Raw genomic sequence first — 22,387 nt, forward strand, 5'->3', positions numbered from 1 at the left:
ATTCCCAATTTGGTGTCATCCACAAATTTAGAAATTGTGTTTTTGATTCCAAAGTCCAAACCACTAATGCAAATTGTAGACAACAGAGGCCCCAGTGCTAATCTTTGTGCAACACCCAACTTCTGCCACTCGGAATGACTACCTCTACTTCCTTTTCCTGCTTTCAGTCTTAAAGCCAGTTAGAATCCATTCTGCAGATTTAAAAAAAATTATTTACAGGATCTGGGTGGCCAGCATTTATCGCCCATCCCTAACTGCCCTTGAGAAGGTGGTAGTCTGTTGCTTTCTTGCTGTAGTCCCAGTGGTGTAGATACACCCATAGTGCTGTTAAAGAGGGAGTCCCAGCAATTTTGACCCAGCAATAGTGAATGAACGGCAATATATTTCCAAGTCGGGATGTTGAAAGGCTTAGTGGGGAATTTCCAGGTGATAGTGTTCTTATGTTGTGCATGGTGGCTAGCACTGCTGCCTCACAGCTCCAGGGACCTGGGTTCAATTCTTGGCTTGGATCACGGTCTGCAGAGTCTGCATATTGTCCCCATGTCTGCGTGAGTTTCCTCTGGGTGCTCCAGTTTCCTCCCAAAGACCAAAGATGTGCAGATTAGATACATTGACCATGCTAAATTGCCCCAGTGTCCTGGGATGCATAGGTTGAGGGATTAGTGGGGTAAATATGTGGGGTTACAGGGATAGGGTGGGATTGTTGTCAGTGCAGACTCGATGGGCTGATTAGCCTCCTTCTACACTGTAGGGGTTCTATGATTTCTATGTATCTGCTGTCTTTATTTAGAGTTTATTTATTAAGTTTACATTAACACTGCAATGAAGTTACTGTGAAAATCTCCTCGCTGTCACAGTCTGATACCGGTTCAGGTACACTGAGGTAGATAATATCATGGCCAATGCACCTTACCAGCATGTCTATGAATCATAGAATTCCTACAGTGCAGAAGGAGGCCATTCAGCACATTAGGGTATATAGAATAGCTGATTAGCTGTAAAGACTTCTAATCAGTATTCTGTAAACTGTGTGTGCCTTTATATGCCCTGTTTCTGATCAGAATTCTCCACTCACCTAACAAAGGAACAGCGTTCCAAAAGCTAGTCACATTTACTATCAGATAAACCTGTTAAGACTTTAACCTGGTGTTGTGAGACTTCTTACTATGTTTACCCCAATCCAACACCAGCATCTCCACATCATTATTTGCCCTTGTTCAGATGTTCAGATAAGGACACCTGACTGAAGGCAATCCAGGTAAATTACATCTACTGCATTACAATTTGTAAATCTGAGATTTGTAAAACAAAGTTTGCAGCAATCTTTTTGCAAAATGAAATTGGAATTGTTTTGTATGTCTCCAGGAACAACAATAATTTGTTGTCTATCTAATTTTCACCCATCAGTAAGGGTGATATTTTCTGCTTCAGATGCTGCGGATTGTCTTTTGTTTGTTGGTAAAGTAGGAGATAATCTTATCTAGAGATTTGTTATTTCTGGAACATGCCCTGAGGCACTTTTCCTCTTGCTCAAGGATTGGTGGCCTGGGTCACGCATGCGCAGCTGCTCCCTGGAGGGGGCAGTTTTTTTGCTGTCGGGGAGTGGGTGATCAGCCTGAGGGAAGCGGCTGTGTGCTCGCCGATTGCCAAGCACCGGGGGTGGCAAATTTAGCGTCTGGGGCGGCTTTTAAAGTAAATATATATATATATATATATGTAGAATTAAAAAGCGAGCGATGCGATCGGAGTTTGGAGAGCGACGCGGCGGGAGCCCGGGAAAGACGAGCGGTGCGAAGAGCGTCTGAGAGTCCGGGAGGCGGCGGCGGCGGCGAGGGAGCGGGGGACGAGTGTCCGGGGCGGAACATTCCCGCGGCATTGCGGGCGGAGAAAACAAGGAAGGGTTGTGGAGAGATTTTAGTTCCGCGCCGGCGTCGGGCCCAGCGGCCGAGCAGGCATGAAGAAGAGCCGGGAGGATGACGCGCCGGAGGCGGCGTCACCCCGGGGCACCACCGAGAACCTGGCGGCCGAGCCCGATCCCTGTCTCCGGAGCGATCTCAGCTCGATCGGCTCCGACTCCGAGATCAACGGCTTCGTCAACGGCGACCAGAAGATCGACAAGTACGGCTTCGTCGGCGGTGCCCAGTACACGGGCGACCTGTGAGTAGCGAGCGAGGGTACCCTTGCTTCTGCCCCTCTCACTTCCCTTAGCCTCCCCCCCTACCCCTGCCGCCACAGCCCCCCCCACACCCCTGCCGCCACAGCCCCCCCCACACCCCTGCCGCCACAGCCCCCGCCACAGCCTCCTCCCTGCCACCTTCCCTCTCACCCCTACCCCCACCTACCCCTCCCCTCCCCTTACTAAGCACACAAATCACAGCCCTGTAACTGAGGCAAACTGCGATCCTGGCGAAGCTTTGCATAACTTATCTCCCTCTGCTGTGTGGCCCAATGTTACTGATGCAGACTCCAAGTTTTTTTTTCTGCTTACATTTTATTTCAATCTGTTTAACCTTATTCTCTCGCTCTTACCCCCTTGGGCCAACGTACTTCCTGAAGGAAACTTTTTTTTTCGTTGAAGTGACACATTATTCTGAACTCACTGTAGACTCGTTGTAAACAGGGCCCTAAGTTACTAACTGGAATGGTAGCCTAATTAATAATTCTACTCCTGACACTAAACCATCGCTGAAGTCATTACTGGTGTCAGAAAACAAAACAGGGGCTTTTTTTTGGAAAAGGAAAAGGCCGAAATCTGAGTCACTTAAACCATCCCCCAAGGAGAAGCGACCATGGGCAGAAGTAATGGGAAGTCCAAAGCTTTTGAGCAGGGGTGAAAATACAGCAATGTTTATCCAAAGTGATTCTGGATGACATGGAAATAACTGAAGCTTCACCCCAAGCAGTCTGGAAAATGCATGTTTTGGGCCCCCCTTGTTGCTTATGATGATAGACCCATTACAATACAATAGACACCTGCCTGAAAGTGTGCACGAATGTGCTTTTTGGGAGAAAATTTTGAAGTAATTGACAATTTTAGTTTTGTAAAAAGACCTCTAGGAAGTTTGGCATTAGGCTTGTGAATTTGTCTTTTACTGAGGATGAAGGGCTAACAATAAGGTTAAAGATTAAAATGTGAATTGTGAGTTGGCATATGGATGAATTGGTACATGAATCTGGTTTATTATGGCAAAGCTGAGTAAAGTTTTTAAATTAAATCAACCCTTGATGCCTTTAAATCTGAAATCTTATCAAATGATTGAAATCTTAACACCTTGTTGATAGTGTTCTTGTGGAATTATAATATAATTTTGGGCCTTACAGTACTGTCTGGAGTTACTGTTTATTTAACTGGAGTGCTTTGCTTTTATGGTATAAACATTGAAAAAGCAAATTACAGAACAAGTCAGCGTAAATATCTTTCGATGCAGCCAATTTAACCAGTGATAACTATTGGCTTTAATGATGTTCTCAAATAAGTTCATGAGCTGGGTAATTGGAAATTGATGAGAGAGAAAGGCTTGCATTTATCTATTGCTTTTCAAGACCACTGGATGATTGTGTTTTACGCTGATTAATGCTTTGTGTAGTTACTGTTGTGATGGAGGAAACAGAGCCAATTTTGCACTCAACAATCTCCCTCATTTATTAAAACTTTGGTTTCCTATTTTTATTCTGGCCCTGACCTAGCAAGTGTCAATTGTTGTCCAGTTACAGCTTCACTGCTGCTTGCTTTCCAGTCTTTTCCCACCTGAACATTTTTCATTTGTGTTAAGTTAAATGTGTTCATTGGTTACGTACCCTTTTAAAAGGGGAAAAAACACCACAATGTAAACCCATAAATTATCTATGCACGTTTCCTGCAGGGGGTCACTGAATATTAATCAGGAGCAAGACATTTCCCTAGTGTAGGGATTTTGTGGTTTATTATAATGCATGTAATGTCACCTTGATTGGAGGATCTTAACATTGCTCTCGTCTGGAATTAAACTGTTTGTAATAACTGAGCTGTCAGGCAACCTATTAAAATATTAGTCAGGGAACTTTGTTTTGTACCAGTTTTGCTCCAGATTTGAATGATTTTCCCCTACTCTTACCTTTTAATACATTCTTTGTTTGGCAGGTACTGCATAGTGTTATTGATACTACCATTGAAGTTGCAAGTGAAAGATGCTTTAAAGTGACATTGGGACAAGCCACAGGAGCTGCACTTGTGTTTGAAACTAGTGGGGTCAGAAATGATGAATACAGATTTGTATTCCTGCTGTGCTGCTCCACGAGGTCACCTAAAATATTTGTTAAATTGTTTTTGTAGTGAATTTAAAAGTAGTGAGATGAATCCTCTGCCCTAGTTCCATTAGTGAAAATGAGAACATTCAAAAGGTTTATAGAAATGTTACTTAAGACAGTCAGAAACCAATCTGGGACAACTACAAAAATGCAATGGCTGCAAGAGTAAGAGTTTTTACAAATATATAAAGAGGAGGAGGCTGGCTAGAGTGAATGTTGGACCCTTAGAGGATGAAAGGGTAGATTTAGTGGTGGGAGATGAGGAAGTGGCTGAGGCCTTAAATAAGTTTTTTGCCTCGGTCTTCACAGAGGAGGATGTGAATAGTTTGCTGGATATTAAAGATAGAAGGATGGTAGGAGTTGAGGGCCTGAATGCGATTACTGTCAGTAGAGAGATAGTGCTTGATCGACTAGCGGGACTGTTGGTGGACAAGTCCCCAGGACCGGATGGAATGCAACCCAGGGTTCTGAAGGAAATGGCAGAGGTGATAGTAGACGCCTTAGTGATTATTTACCAAACTTCGCTGGATTTCGGGGAAGTGCCAGAAGATTGGAAAACGGCTAATGTTACGCCGCTGTTTAAAAATGGTAGCAGGCAAAAGGCCGGGAATTATAGGCTGGTTAGTTTAACGTCTGATGTTGGAAAAATGCTGGAATCCGTCATCAAAGAAGAAATAGCGAGGCACCTAGAGAAGAATTGTTTGATAGAGCAGACGCAGCATGGATTCGTTAAGGGGAAGTCGTGTTTGACAAATTTATTGGAATTCTATGAGGATGTGACTAGTGTGGTAGATAGAGGGGAACCAGTGGATGTGGTGTTTCTCGATTTTTCAGAAGGCGTTTGATAAGGTGCCGCACAAAAGGTTGCTTCAGAAGGTTAGGGGGCATGGAGTTGGGGGTAAGGTATTAGTGTGGATAGAGGATTGGCTGTCTAATAGGAGGCAGAGAGTTGGTATCAGTGGGTGCTATTCTGATTGACGGTTGGTGACTAGTGGAGTGCCGCAGGGATCAGTGCTGGGGCCTCAGCTATTTACCATTTATATAGATGATCTGGAGGAGGGGGCTGAGTGTAGGGTGTCGAAATTTGCTGATGACACAAAGATAAGTGGAAAAGCAAATTGTGCAGAGGGTGTGGAAAGTCTGCAGAGGGATCTAGATAGGCTGAGCGAGTGGGCGAGGACCTGGCAGATGGAGTACAATGTTAGCAAGTGTGAGGCTATCCACTTTGGCAGGAATAATAGTAGGAGGGATTACTATTTAAAGGGCGAAAAGCCGCAGCATGCTAGAGTGCAGAGGGACCTGGGGGTCCTTGTGCATGGGTCGCAAAAACCCAGTCTGCAGGTGCAGCAGGTGATCAAGAAGGCGAATGGGATGCTGGCCTTTATAGCGAGGGGGATAGAATATAAAAGCAGGGACGTCTTGCTGCAACTGTACAGGTCACTGGTGAAGCCGCAGCTGGAGTACTGTGTGTAATTTTGGTCGCCGCACTTGTGCAAGGATATTTTGGCCTTGGAGGGAGTGCAGAGGAGGTTCACTAGGCTGATACCGGAGATGAGGGGGTTGAACTATGAAGAGAGACTAAATAGACTGGGTCTGTACTCGTTGGAGTTTAGAAGGATGACGGGGGGATCTTATAGAGATGTATAAGATAATGAAGGGGATGGATAGGGTAGAGGAAGAGAGATTCTTCCCGCTCAGAAAGGACAGCAGGACTAGAGGGCACAGCCTCAAGATAAGGGGGGGCGGGGGGGCAGTTTAGAACAGAGTTGAGGAGGAACTTCTTCACTCAAAGGATGGTGAATCTCTGGAAATGGCAAATGGAATTTAATGTTGGCAAGTGTGAGGTGGTCCACTTTGGTAGGAAGAATGGTAGGAAGGACTATTACTTACGTGGCGAAAAACTGCAGCAGGCGACGGTGCAGAGGGACCTCGGGGTCCTTGTGCATGAGTCGCAAAAACCCAGCTTGCAGGTGCAGCAGGTGGTCAGGAAGGCAAATGGGATGCTGGCCTTCATAGCGAGGGGGATTGAATATAAAAGTAGGGAGGTCTTGCTGCAGCTGTATAGGGCATTGGTGAGGCCGCAGCTGGAGTACTGTGTGCAGTTTTGGGCGCCGCACCTGCGCAAGGATATTTTGGCCCTGGAGGGAGTGCAGAGGAGGTTTACTAGGCTGATACCGGAGTTGAGGGGATTGAGCTATGAGGAGAGGCTGAATAAACTAGGCTTGTACTCGTTAGAGTTTAGAAGAATGAGGGGAGATCTCATTGAGACGTATAAGATGATGAATGGGATGGATAGGATAGAGGTGGAGAGACTCTTCCCGCTCAAAAAAGACAGTAGGACTAGGGGGCACAGCCTCAAGATAAAGGGGAGGCGGTTTAGAACGGAGTTGAGGAGGAACTTCTTCACTCAAAGGGTGGTGAATCTCTGGAATTCTCTGCCCGTTGAAGTGGTGGAGGCTGCCTCGCTAAATATTTTTAAGAAGCGGGTTGATGGGTTCTTGATAAGAGAGGGGATTAAGGGTTATGGGGAGAGGGCGGGAAAGTGGAACTGAGCCACAACAGATCAGCCATGATCTTATTGAATGGCGGGGCAGGCTCGAAGGGCTAGATGGCCTACTCCTGCTCCTATTTCTTATGTTCTTATGTTCTTATGAATTCTCTGCCCGTTGAAGTGGTGGAGGCTACCTTGCTAAATATATTTAAGTCAAGGGCAGATAGGTTTTTGGTAGGCAAAGGAATTAAGGGTTATTGGGAGAAAGCGGGAAAGTGGAACTGAGCCACTTCAGATCAGCCATGATCTTATTGAATGGCGGGGCAGGCTCGAAGGGCTAGATGGCCTACTCCTGCTCCTATTTCTTATGTTCTTATGTAAGAGCAGGCCAGAGGCTACTATGTGATTTGAAGTGAAATTGTAAAACTGAATTAAGAAATGTTGCATCGCCTTGTGCACTTTTCAATCCGTAGTAAACTTCACTACTGATGCACCTCTGAAGATTCTATGTGGTAGAAAATAATCTCAAAGCAGTAACAGCCAACCTATAGTGTAGACAATTAATGTTGAAAATGTAATCTTCAAAATAAAATATTTCGTATTCCATTGTTTACTCTCTTTGTAAATCGTTTTTTGTCAATTTAGAAACAAATAATTAGTGGGATGTGGGTGTTGCTGATAAAGCTAGCATTTAAATTGCCCATCGCCCATCCCTATTTGCACTTGAGAAGGTGTGGTGTTGAGCCACCACCTTGAATTGCTGAAATCTGTGGTGAAGATACTTAGTGTTATGTAGGGAGTTCCAAGATTTTGATCTAGTGATGATGAATGGATGGCAATATATCTGAAGTCAGATCCTGTATGACTTAGGGAAACTTGCCTTTGGCTTCCTAGTTTCGTTTGGGCGGAGCTGTCAAAGAAGCAAGCCTAAGTGAATTGCTTTAGGGAGGCAGGAGGTGAACTGCTTCCTGCCAATGTCTGAGCCTTCAGTCACAGTATTTATGTAGTTGGTCCAGTTAAGTCTGGATGAGTGTGACCTCCCAAAGTGTTAGAGATGGTTGCCTGGCACTTATGTGGCAACGAATGCTATTTACCATTTATCAGCCTAAGCCTGAATGTTCTCCAGGTTTTGATGGAGACATTCATGGATTCCTTCATTATGACTGGAATTAAACACTGCAATCATCAGTGACCAACTCCATTCTGAGGTCATTGAAACAATTTAAAGTGGCTGGGTTAAGATGCAGTCCTGAAAATCTACTGCAGTGATGTTCCAGGACTCAAATTGCTGACTTCCAACAACTGCAGAATCCACCCCTTTCAGCTAGGTATGACTTCAACTAAGAGAGAATTTTCTCTTGGTCCCCATTGACTTAAATTTACTATGTTCTTTGGCTGTTACTCTCACCTTGTCTCTGGAGTTCAATATTTCTGTCCACATTTGTACCAAGACTGTAATGAAGCCTGGAGCCAAGTGATGTGAATGGTACCCAAACTAAGAATTGGCAAACAGATTTTATGTGAGTAAGTACTGCTTGATAGCATTTGTGAAAGCATCTTCCATCACTTTGCTGATTGAAAGTAGGTTGATTGGTTGGTACTTTAGTTGGGTTGAATTTAGCCTGTTTTTTATAGACAGGACATACTGGACTGTTATAATTGTAACTAGTTCTCACTCACTGCTTGTTCATGTTTACTCAGTCCTTTCGATGCCTCACCTTCGTGTTATGGACAGGCGGGGTATTAATTTAAACAGCTCTGATTTCTCCTCTCACCACCTGCTTAGAAAGAAAAGGATTTTTGTAAGTGATGGCACATTTCCCTTGCCAAGTTCAGGAGTGATCCAATCTTCTACTAATAATCCCACAGCAAACTCAAGATAAGGTAAAATAAAAGGGTTAGTTTGCAATGCCTGTTCTCTCTCTTGCCACTTTGCATTCATACAATAAAAGCGAGATAAGGAAAAGGAAGAGAAAAAGTGCAAAGACTACAACAAAATAAGAATTATTGTTTCATGAGTTCAGAATCGAAAGTCCAAGGATGTATTCCTTTAGAGAGGTTTGCTAGCTGAAATTTTGGGGTGGTCCACTTTTCCAATCTTGCTGACTTCCACAATGGGAGAAGCTTGAAGAGATGAACTAGTCTTGTAGCAGGCACTGGTACGGAAATGTGGACGTTCCAGACAAAACTGTGTGGATGAGGGCCAGGCAATTTAAACCTGGATAGATCTGTTTCTGCTGCTACTTTTGATTGAAGATGGCAGACAGAGGCAGGCTACTAGTCTGGAGTCCTAGTTTTTTCTGAGGTTGAGCTGTGACTGAAGGTAGAATCCAGAAGTTGTATAATTAAAGAATTGTTTGAATTGCTAAGTCTTGGTTGTGTGACTGGGGGGTTTCAGGTTATTCAGCTAAAGATCCCCTATTAAAACCTATGTGTTTTCAGCAGGTAACTGTCGAACCATTGCACAGTGTTGGAGATGAGTCCCAATATCTCTGCCTTTGACTATTGCTGGCTAGTGCAGATTTCTCATAATCTGTTATGTTGGCTTGGCTGGAATGTTTATACAATACAAGGAGTGCTGCATTCCAGGTATTGGATGGGTTAGCTTTTGTCTATTTTTAAATTGCTCAGAAGTTTCCAGAACAACCACCATGTGGTCAGCTGTGGCCATTTTTCAGTCTAGCCATTTGTCCTTTCATTTAAAAAAAGTTAAACAAGAGAAACAAATTTATTTTCAATTTTTTTCCTTCTTTGTGCTTTCTTGGCAGGATATTGCTATTAAAATTACTATTTGTGAATCTAGGGAAAAAACACACAGACTTGGATAATATATTTGTGAATGCTGACACAATGCTTCACATTTTCTTCACTGTCAAAAGTAGCTAAATTGAATGATTACATTCAAAATCTTCATTAACTGTAATAAGTAAAATAATTTTCATTTATAGAGTGACTTAGGTTTTTGCAGATGTCCCAAAACCCTCCTTGCACAGCATGAGTGACTTTGAAGTGCTATTGGCTTCTGCTGGCTGTGTGACGAACATGGCAGCCCACATAGTTTCTGAAGCAACACTCATGTGATAGACCAGCTAATCTGTTTTAGGCGATGCATGTTAAAGATAATGTTGGTTTGTGCAGTGGGAGATTTCCCTTCTCTTTGAATAATATCCTAGGAGCTTCAGTGACCACAACAATCAATCAATTGAATGCTCCATCCAAAGTGCAGCATCTCTAATATGGCACTGCTTTGCATTTCTTGGCGATGTTCTGTTAGTCTTCATGTTCACAAATTCTGGATGGTAACTTGAACCAGTAATGTTTTGAATCAGTGACTCAAGCAACTATTGAACATGTGATCTCATTGCTTTAACCTTTAGGGTCTTTTTCTCATAGTGATGAGCTGAGAAGCACTGTGCCAGTGCTTTATGATTTGTTGAGTTCTTTGCTTCCTTAGTTACTGAATTTTATGGATGTTTGTAAGCATGCATGTTAAGAATGTCAACATAGCCACACCTATAGCTGAGCAAAGTATCTATTGGACAATCCTGTTCTATGTGAATGTCATGCTTTAACTCCCCCATTACTAAACTTGTAACTTCAGGTCAAAATATTTTGTAAAAACTTTTGTATGGTTTTGAATAATACAAATTATTTTGTACAAATTATAAGGATTTGATGTGGTTACCCATTATTTAATTTCCAGTAATGAATTGAGCCATAGGTAAAAGCCATGTTTAAATGGCTGGCTTGAATTGCCATTATGCACTTCTTTGTTACTAGTTCAGTAATTGCAGTGCATTTTTTTTAGTTGAAGGAACAAAAGGCTAAATTAGATGTACTGAATCAACTGTTAAAATTAAAATGCATCAGAAGAGGTAATGAGCTAAAAGTTACTTTTACCACAAAACCATAGAACCCTACAGTGCAGAAAGAGACCCTTCAGCCCATCGAGTCTGCACCAAACACAATCCCACCCAGGACCTACCCCCCATATCCCTACATATTATACCCACTAATCCCTCTAACCTACACATCCCTAGACACTAAGGGGCAATTTCTTAGCCTGGCCAATCAACCTAACCCGCACATCTTTGGACCGTGGGAGGAAACTGGAGCACCCGGAGGAAGCCCACGCAGACGTGAGGAGAATGTGCAAACTCCACACAGACAGTAACCCGAGCCAGGAATTGAACCCAGGACCCTGGAGCTGTGAAGCAACAGTGCTAACCACTGTGATACCATGCTATAAGTTTTAGTTCGTGTCATCCCATAAGATTTTATTCTGAGCATTTTTAATTAAAAAAGAACTTTAAATTTTATATCTCCATATCCATTCATCCGTATAGGTTAGCTGGTCAACAGCCGGAGTAGGTAATTTAAGTTGGTGAGTACGTAGCTGAGGATGATGAAGCACTTGGAGTGTTGTGTACTTTGTTTACGTGTTAGTTGAAAGCCTGCTCTCAACAACTCCTTTCTCTTCAACTGCTGTCCCGGTCTCAGCTTCCCTAGGTATGTCTGAAGATTTTCTGAAGCGTTAATTTGTGTCTTTGCTAAGTTTAAATTCCTCTGGTCTTGCTTCCTTCCCAGCCACAAGACTCCAGGTCACTGTGATCAATGACCGTCTGTGTGATTAACCCTATTCTTCATTGCCCTTTACCCATGACACTGCCCACTCAGGGTTCCATTGCAACTTGGCTGAAACCCACATCATATCTTTTCGTCATTTCCAGACTCCAAATTTCCCATTACTTTCTTGCCAGCTCTTCACCCTCATCCTTCATAAATATCAATTCATCCAGACTGCTGCCAATAATCCGCATTCTATTCTGTGTTGCTTACCATCAACGTAATTGTAGATATCAATTGTGTCCCATACAAATTAAGTTCAAAGCTATACCCAATCCTTCAACTATTTGTACCCTCACTTTTCAAACTCTGGCATGTGCGCTTTTGTCCCGCCATCACTGGCAAAGCCTTCAGTCACCTTGATTTTGCACACTAAAACCTTTTTCACAAACTCTTTTTCATCTTGGTGCATCCCTTACGTTTTCAGCAGTTTATTTGGGTACGGCCCTTTCACAACTGCTGTACTCAGATCTGAACCTTAGTGCTAAATGATATAAAATTTGGTATGTTTTACCAAATTAGAGCCACAAATATAAATTATTGTTAATATTGCTTGGCGTTGTCCATTTCCATCACATAAGCTATTCAGTAGCCCAGAAATTTGGGGCAAGGCATTTCAGCCAGAATCTTCAGTACACAAATCAACCTGTTGATGTATTATAATATGTTACAGCTTAAATCCAGGTCTATTTTTGCCCATTGAGATGCTGCATGTGCTTTTGCAATATATACTGGTTACTACCCCATTCAAGTAGTTTTAATCTTCAAGTGGGGTGTAAATTGTACGATGGACATCATTCATGAGTGTTACATTGCGTGTATCATTCATGTTACTTGATTTTAATTCACAGACCTCTTGGGAACTAAATTTAAAACAAAGATTAAAGTATGTAAGTACTCAAGTGTTCCTAGATTAGGATCTGATAGCTAGTACAGTTCCATGGTACTGATGTAACAAATTTAAAAACTGTCTTGCAAATTGCTTTTAATTCCAGCAAAAGCACTGTTCACATTTCAGTAAACTAGATTAAGAACAGAACTGAGCTTGAAGCTTTAGTGTTGATACTTCCTTTTTTAATAGTGTATTGCTGTGAAAAAGTAACTTTGCATAATCTATGCTTGGTGGCTTGTGGTGTAGATAGTGGTGAAGGTGTTGTATGCTTGGAGCTTTTAGTGGATAGTTTGTGCAGAGAACTTTCACTCTTGTCCCCGTTTATTCATAACCTGTTGATAGTGAATGTAGATTTTGTGAACAACTAAGTTTTCAACAAAATGTACTTGAAAAGAGGAAGTGCCAACATGGACAGCTCAGTTTTTGTTTTCAGCAGCTATTATTTGCATTTTAGTCCAATTGCTGTGGTGTGAATTCAATGTGGAACCTCACGTTATTGAAAATCTTAGAACTGAGGCTACTTTGGATATATGAATTCCCCCATCTTAAAATATAGTATTTCTTGTCTTGCTATTTAATGGAGTGTGGGATTCAATTATAGGAATGTTGTGATCAATGGAAAGGGGGGAAAAATGAACAGAACATTTTAAAAACGTGTTTTCAGGTTTTTGGTCATGCTATTCCGGCTCATGTTTGTTAATCTCATTGCTTTATCTTACAGAACTACCTATGTAAAATTCCCACCCTTACAGTTAGTTGCTGCGATCAGCAAAGTTAGGAAGCAGTTCAGTTTTCTCGGCACAGATGAATTTGATTAAAACTAACACAATTTGAGCAACATTATTCCAAACCCCCCCCACCCCCCACCCCATTTACTTGGGAAAACCAATGGAAATTTTGTTCGTCGATGTTAATCCAAGGATGCCTTTTGTTGCACTGAATGGAAACATTCAGAATGAAAGTTAAATTCTTTCCATCTTTGCATTGGGTAGGGAAATTGTCAACGTTAAAGGTTGATTCAGGTTACCATTTGTTTCCACACTTCCTGTCAACTTGGCAGTTCATCATTATACACATTCATCACTGGGTAATTTATCAAGATGCATTCACCCAATAAATACCTTGTTTACAAACATTGAAACTGGCTCCATTTGACTTTCTTCATTGCTACATGCCATGGCACAGCCTGAAAAAAAATGGGTGTAGTAGAAAGGAGTACTTAAATATGATTAAAGCATAATCTCAGAATGTATTGTGTGCTAACTGTTGCTTTGAGTCATAAACCAGAATCTGAAATTGTTGGTACTTTTCAGATTCATGGAGTAGTATGTGATTGCTTTGCAAATTGGTTCATTCGGCTTTTGGATGTGTACAGTCTCTACCCAAATTTAAGCTAGCCTCTCTTCTCATTGGAAGTCCTGATTCTACCTTCACTGATGTGTGATTCTTGTCTGTTTGTTAGCCCAATTTAAATGCAGGAGTTTTGAAAAGAAATAAAACAGCTAAATGACTAAACTTCTGATGTATGACTATATGTGCTGTTAGCTGAGTGTTTCCTTTGAAGTTTAGTCACTTCAATTTTTGCTTCTTCTCAAGCTGTTACAGTCAGCTGTAAGGTTCCACATGTACCTGCACTCCGGATGTGAAATTCTATGTCCATTTTTTCTATAGTGAGGCAGCGTATGCAATCTCTAGCTTGGGTTCTTAAAGGTGTAAGGTGCATCATACTGTTGAAATGTGGGACTGTAAATGGAGAATAACAAATATGGGCATTAAATATTTGAAGTGTAAGATTGGTGTTTTTGGCCAATACTCAAATTGGATGCCCTGATACTTTTTCCAATTCTGATAAGGTAAACAAAGAACATTTCTTTAAATGATCTGGGGCTAAGAACATAAGAAATAGGAGCAGGAGTAGGCCATCTAGCCCTTCGAGCCTGCCCCGCCATTCAATAAGATCATGGCTGATCTGTCGTGTCTCAGTTCCACCCTCCCACCATCTCCCCATAACCCTTAATCCCCTTGCCTATCAAAAACCTATCAACCCGCGTCTTAAATATATTTAGCGAGGCAGCCTCCACCACTTCAACGAGCAGAGAATTCCAGAGATTCACCACCCTTTGAGTGAAGAAGTTCCTCCTCAACTCCGTTCTAAACCAGCCCCCCTTTATCTTGAGGCTGTGCCCTCTAGTCCTACTGTCCTTTCTGAGCAGGAAGAGCCTCTCCACCTCTATCCTATCCATCCCATTCATCATCTTATATGTCTCAATGAGATCTCCCCTCATTCTTCTAAACTCTAACGAGTACAAGCCTAGTTTATTCAGCCTCTCCTCATAGCTCAACCCCCTCAACTCTGGTATCAGCCTAGTAAACCTCCTCTGCACTCCCTCCAAGGCCAAAATATCCTTGCGTAAGTGCGGCGACCAAAACTGCACACAATACTCCAGCTGCGGCCTCACCAGTGCCCTGTACAGTTGCAGCAATACCTCCCTACTTTTTATATTCAATCCCCCTCGCTATGAAGGCCATCATCCCATTTGCCTTCCTGACCACCTGCTGCACCTGCAGGCTGGGTTTTTGCGACTCATGCACAAGGACCCCGAGGTCCCTCTGCACCATTGCATGCTGCAGTTTTTTGCCATGTAAATAATAGTCCTTCCTACCATTATTCCTACCAAAGTGGACAACTTCACACTTGCCAACATTAAATTCCATTTACCAGTTCCTGGCCCATTCGCCCAGCCAATCGAGATCCTTCTGCAGACTTTCCACACCTTCCGCACAATTTGCCATTCCACCAATCTTGGTGTCATCAGCAAATTTCGACGCCATACACTCGGTTCCCTCGTCCAGATCATCTATATAAATGGTAAATAGCTGAGGCCCCAGCACTGACCCCTGGGGCACTCCACTAGTCACCAGCCATCAATCCGAATAGCACCCATTGACCCCCACTCTCTGCCTCCTATTTGACAGCCAATCCCCTATCCACATTAACACCCTACCCCCAACTCCATGTCCCCTGACCTTCTGTAATAACCTCTTGTGAGGCACCTTATCAAACGCCTTCTGAAAATCAAGAAACACCACATCCACCAGCTCTCCTCTATCCACCGCCCTAGACACATCCTCATAGAACTCCAATAAATCAGTCAGACACAACTTCCCCTTAACGAAACCGTGCTGCGTCTGCTCTATCAAACAATTCTCCTCAAGATGCCTCGCTATTTTCTCCTTGATCACGGATTCTAACATTTTACCTACAACAGACGTTAAACTAACCGGCCTATGATTCCCTGCCTTTTGCCTGCCACCCTTCTTAAACAACGGCGTAACATTAGCCGTTTTCCAATCTTCCGGCACTTCCCCGGAATCCAGCGACGTTTGGAAAATAATCACCAAGGCATCCACTATCACCTCCGCCATTTCTTTCAGAACCCTTGGATGCATTCCATCTGGTCCTGGGGACTTGTCCACAATCAGTCCCTCCAGTCTTTCGTGTACTGCCTTCTAGTAACAATAATGTCATTCAGGCCCTCCATTCCTACCATCTTTCCATCGCTAACACCCGGCAAATTATTCACGTCCTCCTCCGGGAAGACTGAAACAAAAAAGTTATTCAAGGCCTCAGCCATTTCCCCATCCCCTACCACTAAGTTCCCCCCCCCCCTCATCCTCTAAGGGTCCAACGTTCACCCTAGTCAGCCTCTTCCTTTTTATATAGCTTTCAATTTGTGTTAGATATCTCTATAATGAAATATTTTAAGAACTGCGTATATCCCTCGGGACTGTTGTCTGGTGGAAAATAGGGAGAGATTGTATTTCCCATGAAAATACAGTAACCTGAATTACATTATTTCCTGTCAATTCACTTATTTCCATAATGGTGTTTGGGTAAAAGAAATGCAAGAATAGGGCTTTTGTCATTCCATATTGCAGTGAGGATGCCATTTTCCAGTTGCACTGGATATCTGATTTCCTCTTGCCACAGGTTGGCCGTTGTCACTTTAACTGTGGTCATATGCCCAGCCAGCGACCAGAAAAGCCCGCTGCTACTGCTGGCATTAAGAGGAACTTGTTTGAGGCAGTGATGTGAAGGAACCTTCATATTTTGGACATGTGATGCAGACGTTAGGGGACCTTTTGGGAAAAAAGGTTGTGCAAAGCAAGATACCTGAAAAACATGCACAAGACTGCATGGATGAATGTCAGAGTATGGACTGGTCTCTACGGGGGTCCCAGAAAACACAATTTAGTGGAAACATATAGTTCGTAGTGCAGCCAACAAGTTCAGATATAGACAGGACAAGGCACTGTAATCACAAAGAAAATGGCTAATTCTAGCATTGGAATAATGCCCTTGAAGAAGCCAAAGATTTGAGAATAGTGTTGGAAATAATCTTGGCGATGGGTTTACGAGAATGTAAAAGGAGGTCCCCTGCCTTCTATGATAAGTATATTTGAAAATATTTTCCCCATGTCATGTTAGCTTTACGTCGGCTCATGTGACAAAACCAAGGCAGTTACATTTGTTATTTAGGGAAGTGAAATCAGGTGCCATAAGAGAGATGTACTTGGAGAACTAATTTGCAGGGTTATGGTAAAGGCTAAGGTGTGGAGCAAAATTGGATATTTCTTTCAAAAGAGCCAGCATGAGGATGATGGGCTGCATGAAAGTTCCAGGTTTATTGGAGGAGATGGTCTTATTTGCAGTGATTTTGATCTCTGGCACTCAACTTAAACCCCCAAAGTTTAGTATCATTACACATCCTTTTTATGAATGCATCATTGGATAAAATGGCTGAAGTCGTGATCTAGGATTAACTTTGTAAATGCTCCTTAAGATCCATTATGCCCTTGTTGACCATTTCCAGTTCCTTGTGATGTCCCTGGAATTTTAATGTTTCTTGTTCAATTAGGAAGTATTATTCCTCAAACTACTTCCAAGTACATGAAATGACTTAGAAGCAAATTCTGTTCCTTAAACTATTTTTCTTTGTATTCCTGAGGTGAATGTTTCCACATGTTGGAATGTTGATGTGAGATTTGTATTTTTCCTACAATTTTAAAATTTGTACATTTCTATTTAAAGTATATGTTGTAATGATTTAATATGACTGACAAGTGACGTATATCAAGCATGTCTCAGTCACTGTTTCTGATCCTTTGTGCAAATCTTTCTTCACATGCTTTACAAGTCATATTACAAGTAGGAAATCAATTATTGAGTTAAAGATGCTTGCCAGCTTGGTTTGGGGAAGTTGTTCACTCTCATTGTTACAAATCAAACATCTGCATGCTTTCTAAAATGAGACCCTGTATACTTGAGTTCATCTTTTTATTTTCCCTTTCCTTCTACCCCTCCCAAGATCACTGACATTTGTCTCCATAGGCCACACACTGTTTCCTGAATCTGGGCACAGTCCTAATATTGGTCTTAATTGGTAGTACTCTTGGCAGATATAGTAGCCTGCAGAGATTCACATTAATAGTTTTGATATCCAGTTATGGTTAAGCGATAGTTTCCACCATTGGGAAGACTGCAACTGTCACAAACTCTGTACCTGTGCCACCAATTTCATCCCTCTCTCTGGCTGTTCATTCAGGCTGATCCAACTCTTTTGACACTGTGTAGTCATCTTCACAAATACTTCCACCTCAAATATTGACATCTCTTTGTCATCTGTCACTGAAACTCTCATCCAGCCTTTATCCAGATCAAATTTTGCAAAAATGGGCAGTAAAATTTATCTTGGAGCATATCCATTTCTGTGGTGGTTTATTTAGGTTGCAGTGTATAAATAGATGCCTCTTTTGTCCACTTTTTGTCATTGTGAGGTTTAAATTGCTTAAGAATAGTTGCCTGCATACTGAAGAGCAGCCTGGTTTTTAGATGGATTAATACTAAATTTGTTAAATAGATCATGTGTTTTCGTGTGAGAGCTAATTTTAATTGAAATTCACTCGTATCAAGCTTTCAGCTGAACAGTTCAAAACCTGGTTTCAGAGTGGTGCTACGAGGAAGCAAAGTGTTCCACCTCAGGAAAAAGGAACAATCAGCTGAATTGCAGTTTTCTGGCCAGTTTGAGAATTGGCCGCTGATGTATTTCGGAAAAAAAATTGTAAAATTCTTATTGACAGTTGTGATTGAATGTTAAGTGCCTCATGAACTTAATTTAACCTTCTACTTTTACAAGTTCTTCCCCGTTGTATACATACATTAGTCAGTGTTTAATTTAGGCTTGGTACCATTTTAATGTGTCCTTGGTAAGTAGTTGTCCTTTGACAACTACTGAAAAGTGTATGCAGACTTTTAACTTGTTTCCAATTGATTGTGCAAGATGTAATCTGATCTTGAAATCTTTTGAATGTTAAGCTCAGATAACTATTTTCATTCTTAGTCTGTTTCCTCTTTGCATTATTTACTTAAAGATAACGTAAATTTGGAAGTTTATCCAATAATCCAGATCCTATGGATTTTCCAAACTTCCCAGTAAAGCCTGTTTCTGCATTGTCACCACAGAATATTACATTTTAAGTGAAACACTAAAGCTGAAGGCAGTGACTTCCTCATGAAAGCCAAACATGGTACACAAAAATGAAAATTTGGTGAGAGAACTTGAGCAGCAAAAGTAGAAGTCTATGTGGAAGTTACCAGCCAAGTCCCTTAAGTTGCAAAGACAAAGCTGAAACATTTACAGCCACCTCTGGCCAGAAATGCTGAATGGGTGATCCATCTCAGGCTTGTTCTGGGGTATCCAGCATCACAGAATGCCAATCTTTGGCCAAATCAGTTCTCCCTACGTCTTACCAAGAAATGGCTGAAGGCTCTGAATACTGAAAAGGCTTTGGACCTGACAACATTCCGCATGTAGTCCTGTAGATTTGTGCTCCAGAACTAGCTATGCCTCTAACCAAGCTATTCTTGTGCAGCAACAATGTTGACGTGCACTTAGCAATGTGGAAAATTGCTGAGTAAGTTCTGCCCATAAAAAATGGGGCAGATCCAAATCAGCCAGTTAGTATCCCATCAATCTACTCTCGGTCATCAGCAAAGTGAGTGATGAAGGTGTTGACAACAGTACTGTCAAGTGGCACTCAGCAGTTACCTGCTCATTGATGCTTAGTTTGCAATGAGTAGACTCTTGTCTCCTAAAGTCCCTGAATGGTGGTGGTCATATTAGAGTATGAACAGTTGCACTGTAAGCTGTCCATTTACTTCTAAGGTGAATGGGAGTTGGATTCAAAGGTAGCTAATTAGCAGTTCTATCTGGATGCAAGGTTAATTTATTTCACATTTGCCATGGAAAAGAATGCAGTGGAAGGCATTTTTCAAATCTGATTACAGGGTTCCCTTCGAGTCAGTGAATATTACAGACAGCAGAGGTTTGGTGTGGTCAGCAGAGAAAAGGCTGCTTGGCTTTACGAGCTACCACAGCAGAATGCAGGAGGGAGACAGTTTCTAGTCAGAGGTATGTTCTGCAGCTGTCCAAGGATTCCAGGAGATTTGTCTTGCTATGACTGGGGGAAGATGAATCATCAGAACGGGCTTTATTGTTGGTAGTGAATTTAAGGATCTCTGCAAACTGACAAATGCTTTGAGACAGTTACTCTCAAAGTTACTACTTGTGGGATCTGGGAACCCATGGAAGCTGGGAGCAATTTGGACCATTTGTGAAAAGAATTTTAAATCCGTGGAAAGTGCTATGAGTAGAAATGGGAAATATTTCTTTCTAGCTTAAACCATAAATTGTGTTCAGAAATAAGTGTTTACTTAATCAATAGTGCTTTTAGCCATTTGTTATAGTAAATGTTTTAAGACTTGAAATCTTGACAAGTCATTCTTTTAGCTATTAACTGGAAACCCTCTTTTTTTTTAAAGTTATTGACCCCTTTTGGGGGGCTTGTGGGGGCTTGTCTGGATTTAAAATCCCCACAGGCAAAGTTTACATAGACAAGATATCGTAGTGCCTTTTGATATATTAATTGAAAAGTTAGAAAAGGCTACTTGTGCCTTTTTCACCTTGATATTGTGATACATTAACCTTGTATTTAAACAGACATGCTTATTAGCTAATTTTGATCCCACCTCCCATTCATTTTAGAAATAAATGGACAACTGTTTACAATCTGATAGCCAAAACACCTTTCTGCGTCTTTGGGACTCTCGGAGTCTACTTATTGTAAACCCAAACTGCTGTCATTGTCTCCTAGCATAAATATCTTGAACCTTCTCAATAACATCTTTTATCTCTAATCAAGCAGTCCTAGTTTACTGTCAGGCAGACTGCAGGATGGTTCACATGACTGTCCCTCATTTTGCCTAAATTTAAAGATACTGTCCCAAAACATTAATCTTATAAACTTCACAATTGTAACTATACATCTTTGCTCTGTGATTTAGATTTATGAAACTGCTCTTTTTTTTCCCCCCAGTGTTCTCCCTATTGAAAACATTTGAATGCAACCAAACAGTCAGCCAGGATGGTTCGCATGTTGACCTCATTTTCCATTTGTTTTTGTGTCTTTGCTTTATATTTACTTTGTTCTCATATTTTGGATTTCTCTGTATGTCTTTCGGACTGTCATCAATAACATCACTATTTAAGTGTAATGTACTCAAGACAATAGAAGACTGCTCTGTCCATTTAATTTCAAGTTACTCTTGCCTTTCCAATGTATATCTCTGTTGTCATTCTGTTGTAAAATAGTGTATCTCTAATTCTGTAACGGGACCTAGCTAACATGCTGTTTCATGCAATTTTGAGTAAATCAAAACTGCTGTTTGCCTGGAATAAAAATAGAACATTTAAAATCAATGTCAGTTCAGCAGAGGAAATTTGGGTTTTGTTTTTGGTCGAAAACGTTCAGTATTTCTTATGCTAAAACTGGAAAAGCACATTTAAATATCAGAAATTGCAATTTGGAATACATTTTAATTATTAAGTATGGGATTGCAGTAGAATAAAGACACATTCAGTGATCTTTTGTCATATTGACGACTATGATTTTTCAGTCAAGATACATTCAAGTGAACATGTTGAAGAGAAAATTTTAGCTCAAATCTCTTAACACTCCTTGAAATTCCTCCACCGTTATTACAGGCCTGGAAGTTACACCATGATGAAATTCATGTACATTGCTACAGATTACCTGTCCTGAAATGCACATTCAAACTCCTTGCAGAGAGAAGCTCCATAGAATCTCAATGGAACACATCAGTGCCAAGATGGGCAAGTTGGAATTCTCATGGAGCAAAGAGCTACTGTTGACTAAGACATGCCCAGTCCACTAATAAAGTAATTACACCTTATCAGCTCAGACCATGTCCTGTAGGATATTGACTCGCAGACTTGCCTGATGCCAACTACAAGGAATTGCTACCCGAGAGATGGGTTATGCCAATTCATCTCTTATCCAATAATTAAAAGTACCTCGGCATACTGCTAATCTACCTGGTTAAAGCTCACAGAGGATCAACTTGGTTTCACTGCCAGGATTGCTTTAAAAGTGAAGGCATCACATTGACTTAAGTCTCTGCGGTTTTCAGTTTTTTAGTAGCAAGAAGTGCCGAATGCTGCCAAATGGAAACTCTTTTTCAGCAAAGTGAGTGAAATGATCCTGCCTATAAATATTTAATCAAAACGAATAATCTCAGTAAAACATTAATGGATTCTAACCCACTTGGTTTTGAAAGTTCACTTTATGGTAAAACTTAATACAGTGCTGCATGGGAAATAGCTTGTTTCTTCTCTGGGCCAACAATTGACATGGCATCCTGTTTAACAGCAGCACATCCTTGTTTGCAACTGAAAGTGCAGAGTGAAAGAACTGACCGAACTTAAATGACCAGCCCGAAAATATATTGCTTCCACAATGCAGCATATAAATATACCTTAATGTGAAACTACAGTAGCATGTGTCGCATTGCATGGAATTCGTAAGTGTCATTTACATTTCATTTTGACTGGCTTGGAAATTCTTTAAAAAAAAAACTAAAGCCGAACAAACTAGGATTGTAAAAATCTTGAAAATGTTACTTTGACCACTGTTTCCAAATGCCAAACCCACCCGGTAAGAAGTAATGCCAA

At 41.5% G+C, this 22,387-nt stretch overlaps 1 protein-coding gene across 1 annotated transcript in view; it reads left to right on the forward strand.

Annotated features, from left to right (window-relative positions):
• The first annotated feature begins 1,590 nt into the window (after positions 1-1,590).
• Positions 1,591-22,387, forward strand: part of LOC145355838 (TBC1 domain family member 10A-like) — an 81,940-nt gene continuing 61,143 nt past the window's right edge. The window contains exon 1 of the mRNA XM_080208254.1: positions 1,591-2,157. Coding sequence (XP_080064380.1) covers positions 1,955-2,157 — 203 coding nt within the window. The 5' untranslated portion in view covers positions 1,591-1,954. The remainder of the gene's footprint in view (positions 2,158-22,387) is intronic.

Source organism: Carcharhinus amblyrhynchos, chromosome 20, assembly GCF_965287045.1.
Source record: "Carcharhinus amblyrhynchos chromosome 20, sCarAmb.v2.hapA, whole genome shotgun sequence".
Lineage (NCBI taxonomy): Eukaryota > Metazoa > Chordata > Chondrichthyes > Carcharhiniformes > Carcharhinidae > Carcharhinus > Carcharhinus amblyrhynchos.